The sequence below is a fragment of the Scophthalmus maximus genome, chromosome 13, assembly GCF_022379125.1.
Source record: "Scophthalmus maximus strain ysfricsl-2021 chromosome 13, ASM2237912v1, whole genome shotgun sequence".
Classification (NCBI taxonomy): domain Eukaryota; kingdom Metazoa; phylum Chordata; class Actinopteri; order Pleuronectiformes; family Scophthalmidae; genus Scophthalmus; species Scophthalmus maximus.
Genome location: NC_061527.1, coordinates 8,046,339 through 8,073,275, shown reverse-complemented (window position 1 = coordinate 8,073,275; position 26,937 = coordinate 8,046,339). Strand labels below are relative to the sequence as shown.

Genomic DNA, 26,937 nt, shown 5'->3' with positions numbered 1-26,937 from the left:
TATAAAATCTGTATGTGTTTTTACTTATTTACAGGAAGGTAGGTTTTTTTTTGCCACCGCTGCTTGTGGCTTCATTGTGAGTCACCAGTTCAGTCTTTCAAGGATTGTCCTTTCAAGGCTTTCACTTGTGCAATCTGCTGCTGGTAAATGCAAAGACAAGAAGCTTTCTTGTGGTAAGAGGTTCTAGTTTTGCAGAGTGCTGCCTTTCCTATGTGCTGGTTTCTTCTGTTTTCCAAACCAGACAGGGCCACGCAGTCAACTAATGGAAAAATCAAAGCACCGATACTGTTCCTTTAAAGGAGACGGTGCAGCTCAGACCAGCAGCAGAGAATCGGCACAGGTGACCTGAGAGCTTCAAGGAGAAAACAAATTGTATTGAATTACCATGTTAATGCAGGTGAATATACCTGATGCATCTCGCATTGCCTTGATTAGATCCTCTATCATTTTTATTAGTAGTGTCAGTGGGGAATAATGTATATTCATTTTCGACCTTCGTTGTCCTTGTGTTCACTCTCTTATGTATTCATTTTTAGTACTTTTGATCATTCTTGCTCAGCCAAACTTTAGATTAAGGAACCATGCAGCCAGAATAAAAAACAACACAATAAGCACATGTACATTACTGTCAGTCCTCTCTCATACTAACATTTGCTGTCAGGGCATTTTTATGGACAGAGGGGGCAAATGTTAAAGGAATTACTGTACTCCAAATTGTATTTTTTTGAAAAACTACTCTGCGAGGTGTGTCCGTCATTGTAAATGAGAAGCTGTTCTCAATTGATCTTACCTGGTAAAATAAAGGTAAAATAAAATAAATAAAAAGTCCCACAAAGAGATGGATTATAAAGAAATGAAGAGCGCTTGTTGCTCATGCTGATGTTACAAAAATACAAAAAATGTGTCTAATGTAATGTACAAGTTGAACACCAACAAATGCAGAAAATACCTCAAAGCAATGAAACTGCATTAACTATTTACTGCGTCTGCAGGATCTGGAGAGACGAAACACTGAGCTGGAGGATCGGGTTCAGAGCGCTGAAAACACGCTGGCCTCCAGCCAGGAGGAGCGGGAGCAGGCGGAGGTCGAGGTCCAGCGCATCATCGGGGTTCTGGACGTCAAAATCTGCGACCTGAAGGACCTGAGACAGAACCTAGCGAAACTCGTTGATAAATAGCCACAGACAGCTGTCGGGCTGCATCTCCACAGTCGGCGCTCGTGTCCTTCATGCAGCCTTGATTTGTGTCTCACTGATGTAACAGCCGAGGAGAAATCAAAGCAACATGGAGGGAAACATACAGGTGTTTTCCTTCATGGATCTGTTTGTCCAGATCTCAGTGCAGGAAAACACACAACAACATCAGAAACCTCTTACAGGTGCCATGTGCAGAATAAACCATCTGTACTGTGCATCATTGTCACAGGCCTCTTGGAATAAATAATATTAACAGCAGACAGTTTGGTCTAATTGACTACGGCTACTCTCCATGTCACGATTCCCATCAGCTGCTTGACATCCAGTCACTCAGGCCTGGGGAGGATAAGATTATTTTCTTTCCTAGCCACTCAGAGAGTTTAGGGTTGGTCCATTTGCTCTGGATAAACAGCGCCCTCGTCGTTATTTTTGATGCCATAGCAAGGAGATTTTTGTTCAAATCTGACCTGGTGGTTTACAGTGTAAAACTGTAGAGCTGAGGCTGAAAGAGGCTTCAAGTCAGTGATGCTATCGTTTGTTTATGGTTATTATAGCGAAGCCTTTGCACAGGCACAAACATTTCCAACAGGTATCAGAGTATTTTCTACTTTCCTTCATGAACCGAAGAAGCGATCACAACCGAACAGTCTTGACAATGTGTTTAATGAAAAACCGTATTGCTGCGATTTTCCAGCAGAACTGTGGGCCTCAGCCGTGTCCGGGCACAGACAGTAACTAACAGCAAGAGTTGCATCAGGGATGGTGTGGTTGAAAAATCGAGTTCAATGGACAATTAAAATGTTTTATATCTATACTAAACATGAATATTTTATCATAATTCTGGACATTTGGTTTACAGAAGCCTCAGTGACTGAGGTTTTGTTTTTCAGTGCAGTTTGGTAGAAACCCCCTTTTTCCACATTAAACTGACATAACATAACTTTTAGATTTGCATTTTCTCACAATGTTACTGGTAAGAACCGGGCCATACAAGTAACTGCTTTTGTACAATAACATCCTTGAGTTTGTTTTTGCGTCGTCGTTAATAAGACTGTGGAGATGCAGCCAGTAGGAGTTTGGTTGGGGGGGAAGGACACATGGAGGCAAAGACCTTACGTAAAAGTCAGCTCCAGTTCACCATCAGCAGCCTGGACTGACCTTTTAGCAGCCACAAGATCAACAGAGATGTAACAACCTGCTCCCATTCTGTCATGAGGATCTTTTTTTCTTTTCTTTCTTTCCTGAGAACAGCCTCTTTCTCACCACTCACGTTCATCGATGAGTTACTCACAGGCGAGATGGGACGTCGAATTCAGGCTGCAGCTTGTAGGTTTGTCCTCTCAACCAACCCCTGTAACGGGTAGATCGGCATTTGAAGGAAAGGTCTTAATGCGTCACTGTGGCCTGTGGACAAAGTGCCCCCCCCCCCGTGTTGATCGGAGTTGAACCGGAGATTGCACTTGATCGTGTCTGTGCCAAGTTTTGTTTTGTTTACAAGTTCATAATTTTTTTGTCTGTGCTCACAAATCTATTAAGTTCTACTTTATGTACTTTGTGTTTTAAAACACTACCATTTAATATTGTAGTAATAATAACAACAACCGTCAGGCTTAGTGAAGCAGCAGAGCATAGATAGATCATTAGGAGAGTGCTGCATGAGCTCTGCAGAAGCCCCGTACCTGCCAAGGAATGTGAAACTGTGCGTGTATGCGCGCACGGGCACATTACTTAGCAGTGTGCTACCTCAACTGCAGTAGTTTTAGCAATTGGGTACTTAATTGTCTTGTCTGTCCAGCTTTGTATGTGAACTTCTGATGCACACTATTGGATCTTTGCTTCTCACCCACTGAAGAGTTATTTCTTTCTTGTTTCTTCATTTGACGGTCATGTAGGTACAATTAAGGTGCAGTATCTGCCACATTCATAACATGTCAAAATGTGTCAAAAAACTGGATCTGATGTAATAAATTGCCATACGATATTGTAGCATTATGACATTCGTCTGCAATTCTCAACAGGTGTATTTATTAGACTCACTTAGAGTTTGGGTTTCTTGACTTTGAGATTCTGTCTTAGGCGGCCCTGATGATCACCTCAACGAATGCAGTAATAATGGTGATAATATCATGTTAAATTATTGATCACATTAAGGTTTTATGACTGACCCTTTGAATCACTTTGACTAGTTCTTGCACTATCTGGCATTTCTGAAATCATCCATCACGGAGTCAGCGATATAGCATAGATGCCTGTTCTTTGTTGATGCAAGTCATTTGTAGGTTACAGCACCTGTTCTCAGCAATTTCTGTTTGTTTGTCTGTTTGTTTCTCGTGTCTTTAAAAAACATAACTGATCGTTGCCAGTCTTTTATCAAGCATGAAGAAAGTACAGAGGCCTGCGGCTCCTCGGCACCAGCTCAGCATTAATGTCAGGAACACTTAGATTCACAACAGCCTTATTCCAGTGTATAATCACCACGCAACAACACTGATAACATGAGTAACAGTTTCTGTATACACAGAAAGAGGAAAGTCTCACTCACCCGTAACAAACGAGTATCAATTGTTGAATTTAAAAGGGTGCGTCAGTAAATCAAGTGTTTAAAGAACACAACATGATAAGCTGTGTTGCAATTTTAAAATAAATGAGTTAAATTTTCACTACCTACAAATTGAAAGGAGAAATCCACCATATACTTCAGACTACAGTATATGGGGGCACCTTCTGGAAACATTACACTTTTATCTCCATAATGATTCTTTCTGGCAGAAGTTAATAACTTCTCTGTTCAAAAATGTTTTATGCCCCCCACTGGGCAGATAACAGAATACATCCTAAGAAATCCCAAGCTGAAACAGCACTCACCCCAAAAAACTAAATCATATATACACTGTCTGGAATAATGTTGCCAGCTATGAGAGAGACTGCAGTACCAAAGATGCACCACTATCATCTTAAAGCCACAAACTGGAATAAACACAACTTTGTATTATGCTGAAGGTTCATCTCCATTTGAATATAAAAGTTACATTTGTTTTTTAATTGCTCATTGCTCAGTGTCCCAAAAACATCTGACCTTTCACTAAGATGCAAAATACCTCATTACTTAAGTTAGTTTCACTCAAATATTGGCAAATATTTTAAGGCGAAAACAGTCAACTGGTGTGAATTACTGAAAATGAGGAGAGCCGGTGTTGGTATGGGTTCTGACAATGTGAGATGAGTCCTTATATTTGTATTGACCTGTTTAAACATTAAAAAAATAAAATCAGTCAGTCATTGCTTTCATTTTTGTGGCAGCAGAAAGGGTGGGGTGGATAATGAAGCAGCTGCGGAAAGGTGACGGAAATGCTGTAATTAACTTGTTTCACTGATTCTTAGTGTTGGGAGTACAGCACATTATGTTGAAATTGTACCAATATAAATATGTATAATGTGTTTAATATTCTGTAGTTTTAGAAGTGTCATAGCGCCATCAGTTCAGGCCGGCATAAGCAGCATGTGCTGGTTTGAAGGGCAAATTGCACCCAATGGCATAAACCAGGAACAGCTCCAATAAGTAGATTTACTGAATAACCCAAATTATTTGATGAGTCACAATCTTAGAACTGGCCTCTGGCGTGAACTACTTGCCAAATTGTTCTCATGAATATATTTAATAATTTTTTGGGAACATCTTGCAAACCCAGACATGACTTTATTGCATCACCCTTATTTTGTTGCTGTCAGTCTGGTAACTTTTCATGTAGTTCAATAACCCTGCTCAGCCCCATGACATAAAGTAATTCAAACCAACCACTACTGAATAATACAAGCCAGACAAGCAACATCATTTTCTTAAATTTATTTTAACACAAAATGGCACACAGAGCCAATTGAGTGAAAAGCATCTACTTCAGCTTCTTCTTGGGGCGAAGGTTGTTGGTGTGTCCACACTTCTTCTTGCGGCAGTTGACAGCACGTGGGTGCAGACGGGCATAGCATCTGTATCAGAAAAGGTCAGATCAGCTACAAGGAAACAAAACCAAGTTGATGGTCATATTCACAATGGATCATGCTGTTCTTGGGGAAACTAGGATGTTTACTTTAATCCCACATTTGAAAAGAGAGAAAGTGAGAGTCACCGACTAAATTCTGGAAAATGTGCAAACCCAATATCCACATCTGCCAACATTTAATGTCAAAACCATGGAGTCTCACAATTACTTGTTTTTCATTTCAGGCCATGTTTAGACAAACAACCTGCAATTAAATTTTTCATCTCGTCTTATTTATATGTAGTTCATTACTTTACTAGATAGGTGTGTGCTTAATTTTATTATTTTGTTGAGCTCTAAACTCAAACAACCATTTCACTTAACAGAACAGCAGCACTATACAAATTATATTCCCATGCCCTCATCAGATGATGATGACATCTGCAGGACTGGACTTACTTGCGGCAGATCATCTTGTCGCAGTTGTATTTCTGGGCCAGCTGTCTCAGTGAGGGCTCAATGATGCCACCACGCAGACGCAGAACCAGATGCAGAGTGGATTCTGGGGGCAGTTACAAAAAAAACCTTGTCGTCAATCTTAAGTTCAGTCGCATCCACATAGACCTACAGGAAGCCCTCTGTACTGTATATTTAGAAAATTCACAGGATGCTGTACAATCACTACACTTCCATAGCAAAGTTAATCCAATTTCAGAATTTAGAACACAAGTCACAAACACAGTAATGATAAGCTTCATTAGCACCATCATTCTTTCCCATTTAAGGCCATTTTTAGAAAGAGAATCTCAGTCATTTACAGTGTTAAAAGACACGTTGAACCATTACCTTTCTGGATGTTGTAGTCTGACAGTGTGCGTCCATCTTCCAGCTGTTTGCCAGCGAAGATCAGACGCTGCTGATCAGGGGGAATTCCTGCAAACAATAAAAAAAATTCAAATATTCAACCAATATTTATATTTCACACAAAACAGCTTTGTTTTTCACAAGGCAGAGATTCCAAGTGGCTGAAAAGATTGGATATTAGAGCTGCAACAGTTAATTGATTAGTAATCGAGTGCTACACTAATCAGCAACTACATTTATAATCGATTAAATACAAGTCAAGTAGTTTTTAAGGGGAAATGGTCAAAGTTCACTGATTTCAGTTTTTTAAATGTGAATGTGTTCTGGTTTCTTTGCTCCTCTTTGAGAGTGAGCTGAATATGTCTGGGTTTTTGGAAACGCCGTTTCCCACCATTGTATGGACCAGACGTGAGTCGATTTGACTCTGCTTTTACAGTATCACAGCATCTGTCATGTCCCTGAATGGAGTAAAGTGGTCTGACCAGAAGACTGCGTCTACCCGCTTGTCCTACAACTACACAGGGTCAACAGGTCAAACTATACACTGTTCTGTCAGATGGTGAGTATTGTCAAATTGATGTAAGAAAGATCACGTTTACTGGCTAACGTCAGCAAACCGTTGACTTCCATCGGTAGTAAACCTGTGACTCACCTTCCTTGTCCTGGATCTTAGCCTTGACATTTTCGATCGTGTCGCTGGGCTCCACCTCGAGGGTGATGGTCTTCCCCGTCAACGTCTTCACGAAGATCTGCATGTTTGCAGGCTGGAAGAGAAGAGTGGCGTTAGCCCCGGTTGCAGCTAGCTTCCTCTAAACACGCTCACTTTGACGGCGACCACAGAAACAACAACCATACAAGGATTATTAATCTAAGATTATATGAAGTCAACGTTTGTTTTCATCACCACCGTGCTGACTGTGAACGCGAGTTGCGGAATGTGGAGTCTGTTTGTCGGTGACGATGCTAGCTAGCCAGCTAGCTAGCTAGAGTTAGCCGCGCAGTGGACCCGGTGCGGGGCCTCGCCACATGCGTGTCGTTAGCGTCAAACTCTTGGGTCAGTTTTCTCCACTTTTCGCCCCCGAGTCGAGTCAGAAATACTTTTCAGTCGCTCACTGCTGATGTTAGACGAACAATGGTGTGTTCAAACCGCACTCAACGACTCCGAAATCAGTCAAATAAATCGTCAAAGTGTGCCGGACGCAACGTGTACCCACCCGGCCGTTAGCTGAGCCTCGACGAAAAGAGAGCGGAAGAGGCTGACGCCGAGCTACGTCACTTCCTCCTGCTAAGTATCCTCGGCAGTAAAATCTGGAGGGATTTTTTTTTTTTTAACACGGTTTTTAAATTGATTTTACTTAACTTTCTCTTTGAAAAAGCATAGAAAATAACACCCAAACTAATTTCTTAGAAACGTGTATTAAATGTAATATTATTAATTTAGTCTCATCCTCCAGAAAACAAACCCTGTGCAACAACCCTGAAATACTGTAACGAAATCACATTTATATTACAACTGACATCGTGCAGTAAAAAAAAAAAAATCAATGAATAAAAGCATGCTGTATATACGGCACTGTCCATAACTACGTACTATATTTATGTAAAATAATTGTAATATGTCTCAGCTTTAGATAAAAGGTTTAATGTAGTAATTATAATTATAATCCAATTCTGTGATATACATTATTTGAAATGAGCCATTTTGTATAGTCAGTAATTTCATTTTTGGAAATTCAATGAAGCTATAGCGTCCTCAGACAATTGTCTTGATGATTTTCATTAATTTAAAAGTGGAAATGGAACATGTTTTTCGATCCGATGTCATTGGGCAGGAGAGAGAGAGAGAGTGCTAAATGATAGCCTACCTGCGATGACAAATGAGTATACTGTGTCTAATACCTACCTTATTGGTGATTTTAGGCACTTTGGACATTTTCTTTCTCTTTTTAAAACTGTCCAAAATTGATCAGTGCAGGGAAAAAAACTATATTTTTGCCTGCAGCATCTCATCTTCACGGTTTCTGCTTATGCAACAAATGTATAAAATAACCAGAAACCAGAATTTTATTCAATAAATACACAGAGGAGGGCGACAGCGAGCCGTGTGAGTCACTCAGCTCATTGAAACACACACACAGACACACAGACACACACACACACACACACACACACACACACACACACACACTCTGTAATGACTGACAGAGGGTGTTGGGGCATGTGTGTGTTAGAGATACAGCATATTTCTGTGCTGAACACGACTGATTCAAAATGACAGACAGTGGCTGTTGTACTGACTGAAGTGATTTTAAGCCACATTGTGAACATGCATGAACACGACTGCACCATGTGTGAATTTGAACAGTACTGTCCTGTAAAGTGTATAATTTATTGCAATTTTGAATTAAATTACATTAATTTGTACTTTAAATACTGAGCATGGATTACTTTTTGTCATGACTAAAGCCTTTCCGTGTCATGTGATGTCACTACAAGTCAGACTCATGTTACTGTGCAAGTTGATATTGTAGGTTTATCTTAGATGGAGCTGAATTATGAATTAGACTCTTGTGTTGAGTAAGTCCACTCCAAGTCCAACAAACAACTGTTCTCATTGATTGATCTTATTATTTTTGATCAATTAATTAGTTGTTTTGTATTTAAAATTTTTAGAAAATAGAGAAAAAGTTGAATCACATTGAAATTGCTCGATCAACAATTATAACCTCCAAGTATATTCAGTTTCCAAACATGTATGACTGGAAAAAATGAAAAATATTCACATTCTAGATTTATCTTTTTAAATTCTGGCAAGCATTATCACCTGAGAGCGAGCAGTGGTTTTGTGTTTCCTTATCGTGGATTCGAATGGTACAACTCAATAGCTTTGTGTGTCTACTCACTGTATTCGGCCTGGTAATAGGACATCAGCCTTGCATGCATTTGTGTCTATGCAGGAGCAGCAACAGTATCAACATCATCATATTCCACAGCAGAGAGGTTTCCATGCAGAGGCACTGTAACATTTTGTTCACCTGCTTCAGAAGAAGGTGGCTCGCTTAACTTAAGAGTTACAGTAACGTAAGGAAGACATCGGCAGTATTAATCATGCCGGCAGTGGTGAAAACACTGATTCCAGCCGGTCCTGCTGAGTTCCTCCCGTCTACCATCATGCTATTTCTGGACAAAGACAATTCAGATGTATATTCAACCCAATTCCAGGAGGACCGCGAGCCTCGTTCTTCCCAAAAAGCAGAACCTGTTCGACAGCCGACCCCAGCCCAGGTGGACCACAAGGACTTGAGGCATATCAAGGAGTACCTGACAGAGGTGAAGGTTTCCTACCAACGTCACCCATTGCCACAGATGACCCGCACGCTGCGATGGACCATGCTTTGCACCAACTTCAAGATGCCAACAGACCCTGGGAAAGTTACTTTAATCACCACCCAGTCCCAGAACTTCCAGCCCTTCCAGGTCCCTCCCACCCCCATCAGACCACAACAGGCCATCAAGAATATCCAGCGAAAGGAAAAGCTTCCAGAAAGCACCAACAAAGCCACCTTCACTGCACACCGTGGTCTTTCTATTGTAAAAGCTGCAGTAAAACATCTAGGTACATGACATAAGTTTAATCAAACCCTTGCGCTGCATTTTTCTAAGTAAAGAAATAAACTCATTAGATTATGGATTAAGCAGTTAACCATTTATGCATGATGCAAACATTCATCATATTTGGTTAGGAATTTACCCTAAAGAAGTTGTTCATCATCATCATTCATCGTCTACCGCTTTATCCATTTAAGGGTCGCGGGGGGTCGCTGGAGCCAATCCCAGCTAACATTGGGCGAGAGGCGGGGTACACCCTGGACAGGTCGCCAGCCTATCGCAGGGCCACATACAGACACGGACAATCATTCACTCTCACATTCACACCTACGGTCAATTTAGAGTCTCCAATGAACCTAACCCCATTCTGCATGTCTTTGGTGTCTTCCTTGTGGGAAGAAGCCGGAGAACCCGGAGAGAACCCACGCATACACGGGGAGAACATGCAAACTCCACACAGAAAGGCCCTGGTTGAACCGGGATTCGAACCCAGAACCTTCTTGCTGTGAGGCGAAGGTGCTAACCACTACACCACCGTGCAGCCCCAGTTAAAGAAGTTGTTAAACATTCAAAAAAATAAATAATTGCCAGGATAACAAAATCATTGTCTTGTAATGAATAACAGTGAAAGAGGCTATATGTGCGAATCCTGCAGAAATAACTATGTTTAAGTTTAAAAATGTATGTGCTTCATTTTTTCGAAGAGGGCTTTCCCACAATAAAAGGGGACGAGCGCCATCGCAGCTTTGTCTCGCAGCACAACGACACCTTCCAGGGAGCCTGGAGCAGAGCTGCTCAGCCTGTGGACCAGGTAACACAGCATGTGACTTTTGGTCATGAGCCATCATGATAATTCAAAGTTAACACCCCTAGGCTGGAATATTTGATTCAAATGTGGATAACTCTGAACCTAAATATTGTATCAATAGTTTGAGGTCGTTACTTTACTCAAGCATTTCCATTTTCCCCTACTTTACACCTCCACTCCACTATATTTCAGGGGGATATGTACTTTTGATTCCACAGCAGCTATAATTACCAGTTACTTTGGGCATTCCAATTTTACATTGAAAACACCTTTAAAATCTTTTTTTTAATAGATTCAACAAACCAGTGACAGCATGAGCTCACCCTGGATTATCCTACACTGACTGTGACTGTCACTGTTTTCATCATGTCTTTCCTCCAGCACTCCTCAGTGATTATGGGTGACCCTGTGAAGATTGTAGAGAGAGAAACAACCCACACTGCGTCATTCAGCCGGCCCACAGTCTGCGGGTCTGCAGCTTTTCTGCTTCACTGTAAAGCTCCCGCCTCGTGAGTCAGTTTACACAGATATGTCAAGTAAAAGAAGTCAATCAATGAGATCTCTGGGTGTGAATCTTTATCGGTTGACATTTTATTGACTCTGAGGCCTCAAAAACCAAAATTGTAAAATGGTCTAAAAATCTGCTGTTGAATTTATCCCCCTTGCAAATGCAATAAAAGCAATATCTGTGTTGTTGCTACAGTCCACATGTGATCAAAGAGCATTTAAAGCTTAACCTTGGAAATTTCTCTGAGGACTCATGGTCATCTACTTCCAAAGAAGCCTTTTGTTATCACAAGCTGGGTGAGTGTTTCCTGCACTAAAAGTCCAGATTTTATGCTAAATTTCCCACAGTGACACTTTTAAAATTCTATTTTTTTTCAGTTTAATTATTTAGCTGCCAAATGGGCAAAGTAAAAACATAAACATGAATGACCTCATATTTCTTCTGCACTCTATATATTTGAGAAAACTGTATTGCGCTGATACTGTTTAGTGTTAACTTTACTTTTCTAAAACATTTTTTTTTATGATCTTTTACACTTGACAAGTATTTTAAGTATTTAGATATCACAGTTGGGACACAACTTTGACATGGGATCTCAGCCGTGTTGAAACACTCTCTTAGTAAAACTCCTGGATGACCTTGATATCCGCGTGTTACTGTACAATACACAGTCTGTGTATCATGACTTACCTTTTTCTTACTTATATCCTGAACCAGTCAGACCAATATGCCACAGTATTATAGATTAACATACCTCCTTTTATTTTCTCAGGCAGTCCGGTTATGACGACAAGGAGAAACTAAAATTTCAGTTCCATGCCCAAGGGGGACACTGATACGAGTTGCAACAGAGAAAGAATGTCAGTCACAACGAACAGAATCTCCTTCTCTGATGTGAGATAACAGACTCTACTTAGTTGTTGTTGTTTTGTAATTATAACTTTACTTGTAAATAATGTCATATACATTGTAAACTGAACATTCTTCACTTAAAGGTAAATGTATGACCTTTGCGCACATTTCACAATAGACTGTGGAGTTGATTTTGAGTTGGTATGGCAGTAAATTATGAAAGTCATTTTTTGACCATGCATGACTGTAACTCTTTGTAGCTGAACCACACAGAGCGTCCAGTGTATGTGCCTGGGCCTGAGCTGATGTCCAAAAGCCATGTAGAGTTCAGCCCACCAGCTTTGTCAGGCCTGTACTACACAACCACAGCAAAAGAGAACTATGGCAAAAAGGACGGAGAGCAGGCCAGACCAGCCATCCAGCTGCCAAGCAACATACTGAGTGGGCCAGGTGATGGATCGCTCCTGTGCGTGTGTATATAAGGAGGTACAGGCAGATATGAAATGTGTTTAATCTCTTTGGCAGACGCTGGGCTTAGCTTTAGCACCACCAAGACCGACTTTGTCCCTTCGAAGGCCTGCAAACAGACAGCGTGTCAGTTACCACAGAGCGTGAGCGATCATAAAATAAACTCAAAAATACATTCTCCATTTTGTGTAACAGTTGGGATAGAGAAAGTAGCGCCAGAGGTGGTAATAGTTGTGGTAGTGGTAGCAATAATACATCTCCATTTTTGTCTTTGCTCACTGTAATATTATATAATAATGATTGAATTGTTTGTTGTTGTCTTTTACTGAAATAGAACAACATCAGGTTTCCACTGTCCACACGACACTTCAGCACCACCCACAGTGAAGACTACACAGCCAGACCTTTGATCGTGCAGCACCCGGGCTGCAGCCAGCTCCTCTCTCATTTCGTCATCAAATGACTGGGAATCAGCACTTGGTCCTGGCTCCTGTGTTCTTGTCCAGTTCCTGAAAAAAAAAAGATAAAATCCAACCATTTTTTTTTATATTCAAACTTATTCTTCTCTCACCATGGAATTTCCATAATTGTGCAGTATTGGTTATATATTGATAGCTCCTTTTTGTGACTGTTAGTGTCAGCAGGGCTTCTAGACCAAACTGAGAATTTATTTATGAATAAGTGACTGAATGGGATATGAAAACAAATGACTATCACTTGAATTTTACAGGTTTTCCAACTTTAAAAATGTTTAAGGAAGTGACTTAAATGACATTGTGACACATGGTTTTTTTGTTTGGTAAAAAAAACGAATTCAGCTCTAGCAGTTAGGTGGCTTAAACATAAACTTTAGCCTCGCCTGTCATATTTAGACCAGGAAGCCTTGAACTCGACTGTCCTACTTCCACACTGTTTACACTGTCAATGTTAAACTGCTACGACGAAGGTTAGCGTCTGTTTCTGAGAGATTCTCATTCCCTCCTTCAAGCATGATTGACCACAAAACTCTGTGAAAACAATCCATGTTGTAGCAATAACACGGCCTTGACCCTGATATGCAGGTTCTGCTGATAAAAAAAAAGTTGGCAGGCGAGCGGATGTAAATAAACCGAATGTGGAGTTCATAAACCTGGTCCCACGGCAGCAGTCCAGGCATGAGCTGAATGTTTACTGACCAACAAATCCAGATTCAAGTACAAGGGGTACAGCTGCACTTTTTTAACCAGGACTAACTGAGAAACAATATCTCTTCAGCCAACTTGAATGAAATTTACGAGCTGAATATAAATCCAATATCATCCACTCCGTCATCACCTCCCATCTGGACTACTGCAATGGAGTCCTGTAGCCAGCAAGGACTTGAACAGGCTCCAGTATGTGCAGAACTCAGCTGTCAGGGTTCTCACCCGAACCAAGCCCTGGCAGCACATCTACCCCCCCTCTTCCATCTTCACTGGGCAAGTCCTGCATCATGAACAAAATCCTCCTCACCTATAAATCCCTCCATGCCCTGGCCCCCACAGCACATGTCTGACCTCCTCCACCCCTTCACACCATCCCAGAAAGAATGGTCCTCTGATATGGGTCAGCTCACCATCCGCCCAACCAGCCGGAGATTGTGGAAGTCCCTCACCCTCTGGAAAAATCCATATTACCCACCTGTTTTTAAAGGCTGTTGACCACAGGTGTCATCATCCCCAGCTTCTCATTTTTGTTTTCTGTCCTCGGATTGTTTTTATTTTTTCAATCTCTGTAAAGCGTATTTTTCATTTTGATGTAATTGTTACGTCTCATCATCCTGTGCCACACTCTGTCAGAGCCTTGGCAACCACACTCTCCCAATGTGTGATTAATTGTATTACAGACAGAAATGACATGGACTTAACCTGAGGATTGGGTCTGGGGCCCTTGAGTTTTTTGGTCAGTGCCATGTTATTTTTTTAAAACCAGAAGTAACCATATTTGGAGGAGTGGGTCGTTGGCCTGACTGTGAGCTAGTCCACTGTACGTCAACCTACACCTGCAAACATGCACCTATTGGATGGTACTAGCTGTCAATCACGCTGGTATACGCCGCAGTGCATAATGTGTTTATCATCTATTTCACTAAACTGAGACAACAATTTACAAAATGAACATCATGCTGTATTGGAGAAGACTTGAAACTGGAGATTGAGACCATAAACTCCTCAGGAAAATGTTTACTGACGTCATGAATCAAGTTTTCTCATACACTTCTAAAGAAACTGACTTATTTTTTTGCAGCCGGTAGAGTCGCCCTCTGCTGGTCATTTGAGAGTATGCATTGGTTTCACGCCTTCCAGACCCAATGACTACATCCACATTTTAATATACGGTCTTCGTCTATACCCCAGTGTTGCTGTCAAGTACTCTTTATATCTTTGAGTCGTTACATCTCTGCTCACTCACAGGTCTACCAGAAAAGAACAATAAACAGTTTCATTTTGAAAGGTACAAACAATTAAAAAAAACGGACAACACAGATTCATTTTGACAGGTACAGCTGGAAAATCACCTTGTTGTTTGCCCGACTTGACCTACAGTCAGCTGTCCACGCTGTCCCCCTCCTCCTCGTCATCCCCCTCCTCCGTGGTAAAGTGGGCGGGCGTGACTCGCATGTGTTCCTTATCATTGGTGTAAAACAGACAGTCGCCTTGTTTATAGGCGTTTTAAGACCTACCAGCGCTTATAAAGACCCGGTCCGCATTACACATTCGGTCGGATTCGACACGCAGGGTTGGCCTTTGGACCGTGCACCTTCGTGGCGCACACGTCCCGCGGGTGAGTGTTAAGAGTCTTTTAAAAACGTCAACGGTCACAAGTGTTGTATTTAAAGACGTAGTCCCGGGGTGTCCCCAAGCCTGATTGGCTGTCACGTGCACCCTGCTGATTACACAAATGACCGTTGGACACGCGCCGGCCGGGTGACGGATAATGTGAATAATATAGAGGAAACGGTCACTCGTACTCTGCCTGCTGGAGCGGGACTACTTGTCGTGGTGGAGGAATCGTGACAGTCGGTCACGACGACGGTGTTATTCACATGTTGCAGTTTGGGACAAGGGTCGCTGTTGTTCGACTGCGTGTATCAATGCGCCGAGCAAATACCGAATTGGTTTAGGAATCATGAAAAGATAATAATGATTTAGTGTGTGTGTGTGTGTGTCTGTGTGTGTGTGTGTGTGTGTGTGTGTGTAAATATTATATAATATATATAATTTGTAGACTTTTTTTTAGTGTAGATTAAGGGAGTGTTCAAGAGCCAATGTAAGACAAAGTATAACATTGTATGTTAATAAACCTTTCTAAACCATATTCGACAAGACAACCAAGACAGCCGTTGCTGCAGTGTCTACTGGCAGGGCTGGCTCTGACATGTCGGGGACCCTGAGCAGAACCACCCAGCCCCACCCTTTACAAGTTTCATTTGAGTTTCTGTTTAAGAGCAGCCCAGAAAGATTGCATAAAAAAAATGATGCACATTTTGTATGTTTTGGGGTTCCCTGGTGTCCAGAAAAGCCATCGCAGACTCTTCAATAATCTATGACCTTTTTTGCATTTTGGTTTACAGCACGTGCAAACCATTTCAACACAATCCTAACTTTTTGTTACCCTTCCTGTCTTCTCTCCTAGGAATGACGTTGAGCTCAATAAGGTCTTTCACGCTGGTGCTGGATGGTCCGGCCGATGCAGCGTTCACGGGCGGAGAGGTGGTGTCCGGCCAGGTGGTCTTGGAGCTCCGCAGGGACACTCGGGTGCACTCCATGAAGGTGCAGGGTAGAGGGGTGGCCACCGCACACTGGCTGGAGAACCGTGGCATGAACTCTGTCTATAATGACTACACGTCCAAGATCACCTACTTCAGGAAGAGACAGCATCTGATCAGAGGTCAGTGGTGAAAGCTGCAGACGGGCTCAGTCACCTGAGCGTTTTATTTGTCAGACTGGCTGGGCAGGGTGAATTATCTTATCAGGGTGCTTCTTGCAAACAACCCAATAGCTATCCTGCTGAGTGATGTATGCCATGATGTAACATTTAGATGATACAAATTTCTACGTTTTGCATATTAAATTTGGTAAATGATTCAATATAGACCTAGTTAGTTATATTTAAGACAGTTGAATACATTTTAATCACGCTGTTTCACAAAGCGGGTTCAGCTTCTGTTTAAAATGCAGAATAGTTCCTTCACTTCTTTCTAAGGAGGGATATTTGTGTCACTTGTTCTGACCTAGTACTTTCTTTTTGTCCCCTACTGTACTTCTATAATATTCTTGTAAGATACAATCCGTAGTTGGTGGATGAAAAGCTTGCCCTCTCTCTTCTACATAATGTGTATGAAAAACTGCTGATATGCTCGGTCATGTGCCAGCTGGTGGATTCTGTGTCTCTCCCGCTGCAGTTTACAAAATGAAGCCAGCTGGGCCTCATGTGTTGCATGGAAACGTGGGAGAGGAGTCGTCGCTGGCTCGTGCAGATACAGTTGCCAGTTAAGACTGAACACAAATCCATTAGTGCTGAGCCCAAATAATCACGACTGGGTTACTGGTGATAGGATGTTACTCTGTGTGCAAGGGTGAAATTCTCCTGGCAATAGGCAGCTTGAATACAGAGGCCGAATATATTGGCCATAGTAGCTGAGTAAATAAATTGTACATAGTGGTTAATGTTTAATTAGATGCCGAGTAAACAGTACATTTAGTTTTTCTCCCCAATCTGGTCGGACTGATAAATATGAACTGACACCAGATGAAGAGTCTCAGACCGAAGCTGCATTATTGTTGTAGTTGTTGTTGTTGTTGCTTTGGCAGAATACAGACAGCTAAACACGTTTCAAAGTAGTTGAATCTAAAATGTCATTCCATACAGCGTATCATCTCCAGGTCATTTAGTGCTGCAACAGCCTCATCCAGTATGAACTGTGGTCAAAGGTGCACTCAGGTCATTTTGTATATTCAGCCCACAACTCTGGCTAAATCATACACTGTGGCTGCAATAACACATCACCCATTAACTGGGATGCTGTACTTAAGTCCGCAAGTGACTCATATTTCAATTATTGATTGTCCATAATTTTGTATTCATTGTTTAGGCTTTAAAATACAGACGATATCAACACCAATCACCAGATACTATCAGTTACCAAAAATAAAACAATTTTTTTCTTTTACTTCTTTTTTTATATGTTTTAGACTGAGCGGCTGCAAAAAAACCCCCAACAACAAATTATTGTGATAGTAACATGCGATTCAGAAAAGAAAGCAAACAAATTTAAAAAATCTGTAAATAACAAATGTTTGGTATTTTTACTTGACAAATTACCAATGATTAACAGATTAATATTATAATGAAATGTATGTTTATTAATTAATTGTTTCAGCACAATTGTTCCTTCCTTCCGTTCTGCCAAAGAACAAACTTTCTTTTCTGGTTATTTTATTCACTCATGATCTCTGAGCATCTCTGTATAAATTCACATAGCGCATACTGTAGTAGATCCACATCCACATCTCCCACCCCTAATAAATCACCACAAGATGATGTGATCACTAAAAATCACAAACTTGTGATTTTGGGTTGTATGAATAAAACTGATTTGACTTGATTCGATGTCACCATGTGGGATTTCTTAATAATGCAGTTTTCACAGTTTCCTCTCTTAGCCATTTTAATACCTGTTTGCCTAATGCAGCTTTAATTACAGACAGATACTTAATACTAATACAAATAGGATATCATAGAATTCCACATAGCCATTTAAAATGTCCAAATGTCTACATGATATAATTCTGCTGATAAGGTAGTTTACAGATCTTCTACGGTGGTCAAATAAATATAAATCATAACAAAACATAAGATTTTACAAAATGAATGTTTTCTAGACTTTAGACAATTACTTGCACTAGTAAGAGACAAAGCAGCAATCAGTCAGTTTATCTTTCCAGGAAATAACAGCGCTAATTGTTTGTGCCAAGCTTCAAATTTCTCATGGACTTCCCAAAATCCTGTCAGGCGAAACATTTGTTTTATTCACCCACCACATTTGCAAATAAGCAACTTGGGCAAAGCACTAAATATAAATATGAAGGAGTAGAAACAAGGATGTTGTGTTTGGTTCTGTTTAGCTGTGACTGCAGCAGCAGCAGCAAGAAATGAGGAGTAGGTGAAAGACGGAGGAGAAAGGAAGGAAAGAGGAAGCGGTGGGGGATGTTTGAAAAAAATGCAGCCTGTGCTGCCGCGGCAACCAGGAAAACAACACGTGGCTCCCCTCCACCCCGCCCTAGACCTTGCTGCCAGCTGCTGTTGTCCATTCATTTTACAATATTGTGTCATTTTCAGTTCAAGGGAAAATGTATCAAAGACTCAACTTGTCAGACCACTGTGGAGTCTTTTCTTAACATGGGCTTGAATGTTGATATTTGTTTTACAATGTCACGCACTTCTGCAGCTCTTCTGGTAAACGGTGAGGAACTCTCAGGGCTAAATATGTTTACTTCAGTCTGAAGCAGACAGAGAACATGTTTTACAGCCATGATTAAGTTGATCACAGTGAGTCATTTGCACTTATCAGTTCCATCAGTCAGTGCAGGGAACTTCATGTTCACGTTATCAGAGACCAGACGGCCATGAAGGAGCCAGGTGCTGCTCCTAGTCACCACCAGGTGGCGCACTGGGCTTAATTTATACCACAGGCCAGAGTTTCTTGAATGTATTTACAGTAAAAGCGCCATGCACTTATTACTGTTATGCCAACCTGCATGGAGTTCAGAAAGAAAAATGACAGTCAGGGGAGACACTGGTTTGTCATATCTAGTAAGCATCGTCTATCTGATGCTTCACAACATCCCGAGATTCACTCCCATGAGTCCCATCTCCTGGCTGTAACTGCTTCCTGGTAGTCCTGCAGCTGTGCACACTGCCTCCACACCGCCAGTTGGTGGCAGTGGACAGCTAACTCCTCATCTCTGGGAACAAAGGAGTAAACAACTTTGTTTTTCTCAGACCAGACTTGATTTCTTGCTTGAACGCCATTGAACTGATTGAAAGGGAGAAACCCAACTCGAGGGTGACTGTGACTAGTTTATCGATTGCATTAGAAGAGTTTTGGAGGAAAATGTTGGAAGTGAGTTAAAGGTGTTAAAATACTGCACGGGTGCCATGATTCATGCAAGTGACCCAGTTGCTGCACACGTTTTCTTTAAGTAGTGTTTTGCAGTTCTGCTGTGCTGTTGGCGTTGTATCCCATTATTATTGAAGGTACAATTAGAGTAGTTGTTTTTCGGTTTCATGCTTTTGTGCATAGCGGTGTGTTTTCCATGTGTGTGAGCATGCTCTGAGCGACACAGAAGAAGTGCAGTAAACAGCTTCGGTCCAGAGTGAAACAATTTTTCTCCTGAGCTGTGCCGGGAGGGTCCTTGCCAGACTGAGGCATGATCAGTGGGCCTGTTTTCTTCTAAGAACCTGTAACCATCAATCATCATAAGGCTAGCCTGTTTTCCTCTGGGCTCCCTCCACACCCAGTCCTCATGTTTACTATGGTGCGTTAACGCTCAGTCTGGAATTATGGGCGCTGTGAGAAGAGATGCACCTAAGTGGCTCAGTCAGATGATAATTAATATTGATAAGGAAGTGGAAATTTTACTTGACACCCACGTTGTCACAAATCAGGTGATTAGGAGTCATGGTAGATGTGTCAGCTTTGTGACCGTACATTTAGGTTTTTTTTTAGTTTCATTTTCATAAAGGTTTCGGTTGTTGTAAATGCTGACGTCATGAGGTGGTTGCCTTTGTCCAGACTTGTTCTGATGTGTCTGCAATTGTCGTCTCCTCAGAGGGAACCATGTAAATGTTCAGGTGATTATTGATGATTTGATAGTAAAATAAAGCTATAGGTGATTTTATGGCCAGGCGAGTTGTTTCCTCGGTGTAATAATGCAACATAATAATTAACATATCAATCCAACAAGCAGAGGTAGTTTCAAACTGAGAGCTGCGAGTCTTTTTGTTTCAAGCAGCAGCAACTGACTTTACCTCTCTGTTTGAAAGTGTTGTTGTTGTTGGGAACAGCTGCTGCAGTGTTTGTACTAAAACAAATATTCCCCATTGGAAACTTTTCTGATAAGTTTTTGTGATTGACTCGGCTCTACTGACCGAATAAAGCAGTCAAATGAATGCTATGTCCTGTTGTTCACAAGTGCAGAAGTTAAAAGTCGGTGGCAGAGAAGAGCACCTGAAGGCGGCGCCGCCCAGCCTTCAAACCTCTCCTGAGGCCTTACATAATAACCCTCTCGAAGCCCCGCCCACTCGCTCCGGCTGCAAATAGAGCTGCAGACCCGGACGAGCACAACAGTCCGAGCTCCAAACAAGTCTGAAGACTTCGACATACTTCGACACACTGCGGAGCAATCGCACACTTCTCCAGAGGATTCGCACCAAGCTGCAAGAAGAAGAAGAAAGAAAGAAAGAAAAGAAAGACAAAATGATTTTCGACAAGTTGAAAAAGTTTGACATCGTCTTCGACTCGCCGGAGTTCGACTGTCCGCCGGTGTTCAGCAGCGGCGACGTGGTGTCCGGCCGCGTGCTGCTGCAGCTCGGCGGGGCGAGCAGCGTGGCATCGCTGAAGCTCCACGCCGAGGGCTTCGCCAAGGTCCACTGGACCGAGTCCCGGTCCGCGGGCTCCAGCACCGCGTACACGCAGAACTACAGCGACGAGGTGGAGTACCTGAACCGGCGGGAGGTGCTGCTGCAGGCAGGTCAGTCGGCTGACGGTGATGGAGAGAGAGAGGAGAGGAGAGGAGAGGAGAGGAGGGGGGGGGGGTGCACACATCAAAACTCACGTCCCCACTTTGACGCCAAACTGATGGAACAACAGTGAGAGGGTTGTATTTGTCCGGAGACACTGCCTGGTTGTTTGCAAACCGGGGGATAGTGTTGTTTCCATGAGTTTAGTGTGGGCACTTGAACACAACACAGTCCTTTTTTAAATGTCAACCTTTTAAACCCCACTTTGTTTTTGTACTTCCTGTACCAGGAAGGAACAAAAAACAAACAAGTGGTCATGATTTTATAATCTTGTTCTACCGTATTTGCAGAGTTGACTGATTAATACTCGGCGATGAAACAAAAAGGTGATTTTTTTTTTTTTTTTTTTTAATCCGGAGCCTTCCAAGAGGGATGTTTACTCTCTTGTTCAAAACTTCCTTGAAGAAATCAAAGTGAACATCCTGAATCAGAAAACGCTTAAAAAAACAAGGAATCTTCACGTCCAGTCATTCATTTGGCAAAAGCACTTTTGTTTTGGTTTCTGGTTTCTCTTGGTTTAGAATTTTTTTCTTTTTCTGTTGGTCATAAATGGATATGCAAGAATAAAAACCTTACAGTACCGTAAGAGAGTGAGAACATGCTCCGTCAGCTGCCTATATGCAGCTTTGTTAGAGTGAAAACAACTGTTGTCCTGATATGGGACGTTTCCTCGGTCGAGAGAAAATCCTGGGTTGTTTTTCTCGTGTGACGCGAGTGGGCAAACCTCGGCTCTGCCTTCATTCATTGGACACGGGGGTTGTTTTGGTCTCAAGTGCACACAGGAAGTGCACAGCCAAGGCTTTGTCCATTTTTATGGCGTTTTCCTGCTTCGGTTGTCTTCTTTGCAAATCTGCATGCAACCAGCAATTTAAAAGAACACAATATAATGGAAATCAGTTTAGTCCCTGGTGTATGAATATGTTTTGGAAGTGTGTGTGTGTGTGTGGGGGTTCACAACAACCCACTTGATCCATTAAGAGGATTCGACGGCGACGCTTTTGTAATTTGAAACAAATGGGAGCTTGTAGCCAACAAACGGACAAAACACATTGAGTCTGTTAAACGCAAACACGTGTTCCTGGACCTGTGCAGAGAGAGAGAGAGAGAGAGAGAGAGAGAGAGAGAGAGAGAGAGAGAGAGAGAGAGAGAGAGAGAGAGAAAAAACAGAGCAGATGAGACGGGGCTGTATAATACAGCTTGAGGAAAAACATGTCCTCGCTCAGCACAATGGAGCGAGAACCGCCCCTCTGAACAAGCACAGCGGCCATGTGACTGCAAAGAAACACAGGGAGATTTCGCTTTCAGCAAAAGTCGTGCTCAAACAATCTATTCATACTCAATCACCAAGTTGACATGATTGAAAGGATTTTTTTTTTGTGCTGCAAAGTTTTATCTGGACTTTACCTCCAGCTGTTTGCTTCCTTTCTTGTGCAGTATGAATTTCCTTACACAGAATCAGATAAGCAGTCATTGTAAAGGTTAAGAAACTTTATTTCATTGTCCTGAAGTGCTTTATTATTTAATGCTCTGCTTCCTGATACAAACATGACATCAACAGGAAGAGGCTGAGTGAAGCTACTCTGAATGTCCTGTAGAACAAAACGACGAGTGAATGAAGTGTAACTTAAATGTATTTTTTTTTCTTCCTCCTCAGATAACGGCGAAGTAATCGTCCTTCCCGCTGGCACACATGAATTTCCATTCAGCTTCCAGCTGCCAGAGGAGACGCTGGTCACCTCCTTCGAGGGGAAACATGGCAGCATCCGTTACTGGGTCAAGGTCAAGCTACACAGGCCGTGGGCCACCGTCAAGAAGCTGAAGAAGGAGTTTACCGTCATTGAGCCCATCGACATCAACACACCAACCTTACTGGTGAGCATCTCAGGCCTCACTTTTCAGGAATGTTTCATTACAAACTTGATTGTTTTCTTGGAGTTCTCGGCCACTTGCTCATTGGGTCTCATCATTTCCAGGCACCACAGGCTGGAACAAAGGATAAGATGGCGCGGGCATGGTATCGCAACTTTGGACAGGTGTCAGTTACGGCAAAGATCGACCGCAAAGGCTACACTCCAGGTAAGAGTCTAAGCATGCAAAACAACAACCTCCATAGATAAATTCTTTGCTGGCCAGATTAGAAGTGTCTGCAATTTGTAACGCGCTCTCCCTCTCTGCAGGTGAGGTGATACCCGTCTTTGCGGAGTTTGACAACTCTACCTCCAGATCCGTTGTGCCCAAAGCCTTCATCACTCAGACACAGACGTTCATCGCCCGCGGCACAATGAAACAGAAGCGCTCGGTGGTGGCCACGCTGTCTGGTGACATTGTTGGCGCCAGATGCCGGGAGACTTGGCACGGTCGCGCCATCAAAATCCCTCCTGTGGGGCCCTCCATCCTGCAATGCCGCATCATCAAAGTGGAGTACATGCTCAAGGTGAGCTTAGTCAACTGCGGTTTCATTTCTCTTGAGTTCAAATGCTTTCCTCTCTTTCCGCGCATGTTGCTGGATCCCAACCTTTCTCCGCTTTTCCCCCTAACAGGTTTGTGTTGATGTTCCTGGAACGTCAAAGATGTGTCTGGAGCTGCCGCTGGTCATAGGCACCATTCCCCTCCATCCCTTCGGCAGTCGAACCTCCAGCGTCAGCAGCCAGTACAGCGTCAACCTGGAGTGGCTGCGTATGGCCATCCCCGAGCAGCCTGAGCGTAAGTGTCCTTTTGTACATACTTGATTATTAAAGATGAACTTTTTTATTTTCATGTCACAAACGAGGCAGGAACATAGCTCAATTAGCTGAACATTGTTCAACATTTCATGCTAAAAATGGGAAGATAAACACTTGACTTTCTTTATCGTCATTTTCACCTTTTAAGTAATCAGTCAACATAATTCAAGGATGTTTGCTTGTCAGTGAGTCGGATTCACAAGGTCCAGCTAAAGTCAGAAGTTGCTACTTTTTGCTCTTGAAGAGTTTCTCTAACCTCTGAGTTTGTGACCCTGTTCCCTCTTTTATTAATATGATCACTGGGTCAGATGCCAACATGCATAAACAAACACAGGTTTCGATTCAGCTGAGATTCATGTCAGGGTTTTTGTTAGTGCAAAAGGCAGTTAAGTTGAGTCAGACCAGTTGGACTAATCCCGCCTCTTTCCTTGCAGCTCCTCCAGATTACAGCTCTGTGGTGACAGCAGAAGAGGCTGGACAGTGCAACAACACGGCGGTCTCATCGCCGGCTGATGACCTGAGCGGGATCCTTGAGCGCCCCCTCAGGGCTTTTGTCCAAGAGTTTCGCTTCCGACCTCCACCGGTGTACTGCGAGGTGAGTCCCCGACTGAAACAACACCCTCATCACCCACAAGTTCCTTTTGATTGGCACATACAAGGGCTCTTGGGGACTTTTTTTTTGTGCCGATTTAAAAAACAAAACAAAAAAAAAAACAACAAACCCTGCAGCACTTTTGCATGCCAAATTTTCTTTTGAGATGACAGGTGAATTGTATAACTGTACCTACATGAAAATATATCTGTGGGTGTAGGCTGAATAAAGGAAGATGTATTATAGCTCTGAATGTTTTTCCTTAGAGGAAAATTTACATTTTCTGCTTACTTAAACTTTCTTATTTTCCTGCCCATAGATTGACCCCAACCCTCAGCCCATCAACATGAGACCTCGCTGCATGACGTGTTGAACCATGAGCTCGGCCTGAAAGTCAACCGACTGAAATTAATGAAATGAATCAAGAGATTTGACTTCTCCCGGATTACTTCTCTATGATAAATGGTACCTGGTCCCACCAAGTGTTGTGGAGAGGGACTGGAGTGCCACAGAGAGGTCAGCAGAGAAGGGGCTCACAGGACCTGGGTGTCAGTGGCGGAGCTGCCACTTCGTTCCCAGTCCACAAAGTAAAGTGGACGCTTTCCTGTTCTGTCGAGAGGGAAGCAACTTCTCTACATCAGTTCCTGTCCTCCCCAAGTGATTTTTGGCTCACGACAAAGCGAGCCGCAATACCTCCCAATCAACGATTCCCTCACGTGAAGAGATTTTTGAGATTTAAGGAGCTTGGGTGGTGGACGGGGGGAGATCACTTGATATTTTTCAGGTGGTGAGTTGGAGTTGCAACTGGTGTTCAGACGTTAGAAAGTCGCTCTTGATAGGTTGACATATGTTAAGAAGTACATTGTCATCGTTGAGTGGCGTAAAGGAAGAAGTGCAATTGTCTATAATCTCCACTCCCGTTTGCCTGGCAACACAGAGGACTATAACAACCCACATTGCGAAGCATTGTGTGACTCAACAGCAGTGTGCCTGAGAAGATTTCTACTGTTACTGAAAGCACATACTGTATCTGAAGGTGCCATGGTGGAACAAATAAGCAGCTGTTGATGTATTTTATGCATGCAGGTAACAATATGTAAAAGGGAAAAATACGTATGCCTTAATAATCTGCAGTAGAAGTTTGTATGAGAGTTTCAGGGTGTCGTTCTCTCATGGAGATGAATAGAACTCTGAGCGAACTTGGAACAAAAAACGGTTGGATTGTATGCGGATGAATTCCAAGAAAAGTGTTGTGTCAACGCGATGGCTGGGGACACAGGTAGCTGTGGTTGTGGTCAGCACAGTGAAAAAGAGAAAACAAAGTAGGATGAGCAGTTTGTCTAAAGCTGCTTGTAGATCAGCTCTCTCAGCTGCTAAACAAAAGGAGGAGATGGAGACTTCTGAGCCATGTGGTCTGAAGCTTGTGATGGCAGCCAGATGCCTCGGTGCTGTGGCGCTCTGTGAAGCTCAGCCGCGGCACACCGCTCAGCGCTCAAGTGGAGCCTTAAGCTGGAGATGCCACTGAAGTTACACGGACAGAAAACATTCCAAAAAAAACGAACTCGAGGACCATGTTTTCTCCTCAACTTCCCAAAAAAAAAAAAACTGGTCTTCAGGGTCAGCTGTGCGACTTCCTTGGCATGCACTGAAAAAAAATAAAAGAATGTATTTTTATACAAATGCCATAGTTGATTTATAATCTTGCCAAAGTTTTGTAATTGTCTTTTTCTAATAATAAAAAGTAAATCTTAAATGGATGTTTGTCTCTAGAGTTTCTTTGAACCTTGACTGGTATGTGAGCTGTACTTGTTTGTTAGTAGAGCCCCTCTGTCTTCTGTCTAGCATGTTGCGTGCGAGTGGATTGGTACATCATGTTCAATGGTGTGAGTCAAAACTAAAATGATGCCAAGGGCAGACTTCCCTGGAGAAACGAGCCTCAGTCATTGGACCAAAACAATAATTACCGACATAAGTTGTGCCTGTGACAGCTTTGATATTGTCAACAGATGCAATCCAGTTCTTCTGGATGCCTCTGTTGCTCCATAAAAACTATAATATATAGATATATATATATATATATATATTATAAAAAGTTATTGCAACAAATCACAGCTGATTTGTTAAGTTCAGTAAATGCATGGATCTCATCTAGTCTCCTAGTTTGTACCATGTTTACATAAATTTCCGACTCCATGTATCTCTGCTATTTTTTGCCACTTGTGAACACGTAACACACAGGAACAAACCAGCAGCTCAGTGATTTGTACACAGTGTTACTCAAAGCTGTAAACATGGACAAAGGCCGGGCTGAAGAAACACAAGTTTATTGAACAAACTGCCTCAAAGTAGAAGCGCACGGTAGTTCAGCGCAGTGCTGTGGAAGGAGAAGACGTGTTGGAGAGAACTCACTAAAATCTGTGTTTGGGAAATTTCCCAATTAAGAGCCAAAACCATCAGCTGAGTAACTGATATGTAAATCGTCAACAATTTGGTGGATTGTTTGAGCATTAAAAAAAA

General features: G+C 42.3%; 3 protein-coding genes and 1 long non-coding RNA gene across 7 annotated transcripts in view; 2 read left to right on the top strand and 2 right to left on the bottom strand.

Moving 5' to 3' along the window:
- The window catches only part of homer3b (homer scaffold protein 3b), a 33,799-nt gene extending 29,332 nt beyond the window's left edge, over nt 1-4,467 (top strand). For both annotated transcript variants that reach the window (XM_035647561.2, XM_035647559.2), the window contains one exon: nt 993-4,467. In XM_035647561.2, coding sequence (XP_035503454.2) covers nt 993-1,178 — 186 coding nt within the window. In that variant the 3' untranslated portion in view covers nt 1,179-4,467. The remainder of the gene's footprint in view (nt 1-992) is intronic.
- Nucleotides 4,468-5,025: 558 nt separating this feature from the next.
- uba52 (ubiquitin A-52 residue ribosomal protein fusion product 1) lies at nt 5,026-7,381 on the bottom strand. Of its 2 annotated transcripts, none has more exons than XM_035647567.2 (5): nt 7,252-7,381; nt 6,690-6,801; nt 6,020-6,106; nt 5,633-5,735; nt 5,026-5,204 (listed from the first exon to the last, which is right to left on the bottom strand). In XM_035647567.2, exons 2-5 carry the CDS (start codon nt 6,790-6,792, stop codon nt 5,201-5,203), a joined length of 297 nt encoding a protein of 98 aa, XP_035503460.1. In that variant the 5' UTR covers nt 6,793-6,801; nt 7,252-7,381; the 3' UTR covers nt 5,026-5,200. The 2 variants fall into 2 exon arrangements, with proteins under 2 accessions (XP_035503460.1, XP_035503459.1); XM_035647566.2 differs by having other exon boundaries at nt 5,026-5,180; nt 7,252-7,376.
- A 3,466-nt stretch (nt 7,382-10,847) lies between these two features.
- On the bottom strand, nt 10,848-14,956 carry LOC118318159. The gene is made up of 3 exons (XR_004795631.2): nt 14,819-14,956; nt 12,687-12,791; nt 10,848-12,391 (listed from the first exon to the last, which is right to left on the bottom strand). It is a non-coding gene; the product is annotated as an uncharacterized LOC118318159 (long non-coding RNA).
- On the top strand, nt 14,952-26,177 carry arrdc2 (arrestin domain containing 2). Of its 2 annotated transcripts, XM_035647529.2 has the most exons (8): nt 14,952-15,084; nt 15,937-16,191; nt 22,760-22,977; nt 23,079-23,181; nt 23,283-23,539; nt 23,646-23,808; nt 24,263-24,423; nt 24,740-26,177. In XM_035647529.2, exons 2-8 carry the CDS (start codon nt 15,939-15,941, stop codon nt 24,791-24,793), a joined length of 1,209 nt encoding a protein of 402 aa, XP_035503422.1. In that variant the 5' UTR covers nt 14,952-15,084; nt 15,937-15,938; the 3' UTR covers nt 24,794-26,177. The 2 variants fall into 2 exon arrangements, with proteins under 2 accessions (XP_035503422.1, XP_035503421.1); XM_035647528.2 differs by lacking the exons at nt 14,952-15,084; nt 15,937-16,191 and adding an exon at nt 20,633-21,056.
- The last annotated feature ends 760 nt before the right edge of the window (nt 26,178-26,937 follow it).